The sequence below is a fragment of the Astyanax mexicanus genome, chromosome 19 (assembly GCF_023375975.1).
Source record: "Astyanax mexicanus isolate ESR-SI-001 chromosome 19, AstMex3_surface, whole genome shotgun sequence".
Taxonomy (NCBI): Eukaryota; Metazoa; Chordata; class Actinopteri; order Characiformes; family Acestrorhamphidae; genus Astyanax; species Astyanax mexicanus.
This window is the reverse complement of record NC_064426.1, coordinates 8,752,753-8,756,475: the sequence shown is the minus strand read 5'-3', so window position 1 is coordinate 8,756,475 and position 3,723 is coordinate 8,752,753. Positions and strand designations below refer to the sequence as shown.

The 3,723-nt window shown below is 35.0% G+C and overlaps 2 gene segments (V, D, J or C); both read left to right on the top strand.

The window, feature by feature from the left end:
* The first annotated feature begins 759 nt into the window (after positions 1 to 759).
* On the top strand, positions 760 to 1,221 carry LOC125784492 (immunoglobulin heavy variable 4-39-like). The segment is given in 2 exon segments: positions 760 to 811; positions 896 to 1,221. Coding segments are annotated over 2 exon segments (378 nt in total).
* A 1,233-nt stretch (positions 1,222 to 2,454) lies between these two features.
* Positions 2,455 to 3,516, top strand: LOC111190160 (immunoglobulin heavy variable 4-61-like). The segment is given in 3 exon segments: positions 2,455 to 2,506; positions 2,591 to 2,976; positions 3,490 to 3,516. Coding segments are annotated over 3 exon segments (465 nt in total).
* The last annotated feature ends 207 nt before the right edge of the window (positions 3,517 to 3,723 follow it).

Sequence of the window (3,723 nt, the reverse complement as noted above, 5' to 3'; positions counted from 1 at the left end):
TCCAAATCAGAAAAGGTTAAGATAAAATAGAAAACAAAATAAAGAAAACTAACACACCACCACCCTGCTCCCCAATGAAGAACTGGGTGAAAGGAGGATAATAATAAAGTAGGCAGAGAAACAGACACAGAACTACAGTCTGTAATTATAGAACTACAAAATGATTCTATATGATCAGTGCAGCTGATCATATAGAAAGAAACATAAGGTGGTCAAAATATTCTGATATAACTGTGTAATTACTGTATATTTTAAGGATTTGTCTTAAATGAAAAGGCCAGAAAACCATGGAAATTCTCTTAAAATTATAATACTTTCATTGCTAAAATACATATTTCTTTAAATTGTTGTTTAAAATTTTAAATCTTGTTACACAGAGAAAACCTTGTCTGAGGTGATTCCACTGAAACTCATCAGGCTTTTCTACACACAGTTAGCATTATATCTGTTTCACTGGTTTAATAATGCAGAGAGAGTCTCCATTTCTGCCTCTAGAGGGCAGCCTGTGCACATCATATAATATTAAAGATTCAGTTCATCATGATAAACATTAATTTCCATATTTTTTAAATATCTGGTAAAAGTATCATTTGGTATATTATTGTTTAATAAATCATTTTATGTTTTTCTGTGTTAAAACTAAGAATCCAGCACAGCCCCCTTTTTTCCTTCATATGCAAATCAGCATTATCTCCCATGATATCAGCAGCATCTCCCTCTCTCTCCATCAGCTCTCCTCTCTCTAAACGCTCCACAATCATGTTGACTTCAGCTTCACTGCTGCTGCTGCTGCTGCTGGCTGCTTCCTCGTGTGAGTGTTTGAACTGAAGCTGGATTTGACTTCATCTGGTTTATTAGTGAAAATATACAAAGCTTTTCTTCTCTCTTTTCACAGATGTGTTCTGTGCTACTGAGCTCATCCAGCCAGACTCAGTGCTCATCAGACCAGCAGAGACTCTGATCATCACCTGTAGAGTTTCTGGAGCTTCTATCACTGACAGCAGCAGTCACTTTGGAACAGCTTGGATCCGACAACCTGCAGGAAAAACTCTGGAATGGATCAACACCATTTATTATGATGAAGATATATACGCTAAAGATTCACTGAAAAACAAGTTCAGTGTCTCTCGAGAAACATCCAGCAACACAATAACCCTACGAGGAGAGAATCTGCAGACTGAAGACACAGCTGTGTATTACTGCGCTCGAGAGACACAGTGACAGAAGAATCTACAGAGCTGTACAAAAACCCCTCCAGTGTGGAAAAACATATGAGTTTATATCTTCTGCATGATACATTTACATTTAATCACATTAACCTTTTTTTCTTTAGAAAAATAGCCCTATATTTTTGTTTGTTATTTAATGACAGAATAAATCTACTCAGTATTAAGTTCTGTCTACACATATCCATATTGTTCTTATAGGAAACATTAATTCAATAAAAATATTTTATTAAAAAAGTGCTATGGTTTGAATATATTTTTTTCAGAGATATGTTAAAATAAACATCAGAGTTACTGGTAAAATATTTAAATTATTAATCCTTTAATCAGTGTTGCTTTTCATTACTAATAACAAGTGTTGACAGATCAATGCAGGCTTATCCATTCCAATAGAAAGTCCATCACATTGCTTTTCATGTACAGAAAACAAGCCATAAATAAGTCTTACATTTAGAAATAAGTGAAAATGAAATTTGTAGTCTGTTTTATATGAAATTGAATGTAATTATACTTAAAAAAACCTTCTTTTACTATAACTCCAAATCAGAAAAGGTAAAGGCAGAATATAAAAACTAATAAACAGAGAAACTGAAAATCTATGATCCACCCAAATAATAATATCTGATCTGTGGTGGTCTATCCTGTGCTGTCCTGAATATTGAAAACAGGGTAAAAGAACGATAATAAATTATACAGATAAACAGATACAGAACTACAGTCTGTAATTATAAAAATACAAAATGATCCTGTATATTGCTGCTTTTAACTGTTGTATAAAATCTTATCAACTTTCTTAATATGTTTTCTTGACCTTCACGTTCTGTCTGATATGATCTGTGTATGATCTGTTGTAAAAGATAGACACTGAACCTCCACTGAACCTCATCAGGCTTTTCTACACACAGATATCATGATCTTCTTCACTGGTTTAATAATGCAGAGAGTCTCAATTTCTGCCTCTAGAGGGCAGCCTGTGCATATCATATAATATTAAAGATTCAGTTCATCATGATAAACATTCATTTCCATATTTTTTAAATATGTGGTAAAAGTATTATTTGGTACATTATTGTTTAATAAATCATTTGATGTTTTTCTGTGTTAAAACTAAGAATGCAGCACAGCCCCCTTTTTTTCCTTCATATGCAAATCACCATTATCTCCCATGATATCAGCAGCATCTCCCTCTCTCTCCATCAGCTCTCCTCTCTCTAAACGCTCCACAATCATGTTGACTTCAGCTTCACTGCTGCTGCTGCTGCTGCTGGCTGCTTCCTCGTGTGAGTGTTTGAACTGAAGCTGGATTTGACTTCATCTGGTTTATTAGTGAAAATATACAAAGCTTTTCTTCTCTCTTTTCACAGATGTGTTCTGTGCTACTGAGCTCATCCAGCCAGACTCAGTGCTCATCCGACCAGCAGAGACTCTGATCATCACCTGTAGAGTTTCTGGAGCTTCTATCACTGACAGCAGCAGTCACTGGGGAACAGCTTGGATCCGACAACCTGCAGGAAAAACTCTGGAATGGATCAACACCATTTTTTATGATGAAGATATACACGCTAAAGATTCACTGAAAAACAAGTTCAGTGTCTCTCGAGAAACATCCAGCAACACAATAACCCTACGAGGAGAGAATCTGCAGACTGAAGACACAGCTGTGTATTACTGCGCTCGACGAGCTCCACAGTGCTGTAAGATATCAGCTGAGACGTACAAAAACTCACTCACAGCTTTCATGAAGGTGACGGTTAGCATAGAAACAAACAAACGTGATGCAATGACTGTAGAAAAGAAATAGGTTGAGAAAAAAAAAATTCTTACTAATTGCCCTTCACTTTCCTCTTCTTTAAAATGTCTTAAAATGAAGAAAACCCTCATATAAATAAAAGGCAAATGATAATTCAGTTCTAACCCTTTCAGCCAAAGCTAGAATTAATATGATCAATTAATTGATCATCATTGATCGTAAAGCACTCATGACCTTGACATAGCAGAGCAGCCCCAAATCATGATGCTCCCTTCACCATGCTTTACAGATGAGATAAGATTTTGTTGTTTCTTTTCCTCCACCTATAGTGTAGTTTTATATGGTGGGTTTCTTTTTTTATATAAAAAAGTATTTTTGTCTCTGTCTCTAAAACATAGTGAAATATCCTGATGGTCTTTAGTAAACTTGAATCTATAGAGTTTTCTGTAGATGTATTTCTGTTACCTTTGTGTTTTTTCTCCCATGTTTAATAATTACCCATTGTGCTCTTAGAGTGATCCTGACGACGTCTCTCCTTGATGTACACTGACTTCTTTGCTAATGTTTTTTAGAACATCTTGTAAAGGATTTTTGCACTCTCTTATTTGTATTTAATAATGAAAAGCACAAATAGAATGCTAACTGTTCATCACCTTAATTGACCCCCCTTTTGTAATGAGTTCATGTAGAAGTTAATTTGGCTTTATTTGCTTTTATATTCTGCTCTGTGGATTTTTAAGCAATAAG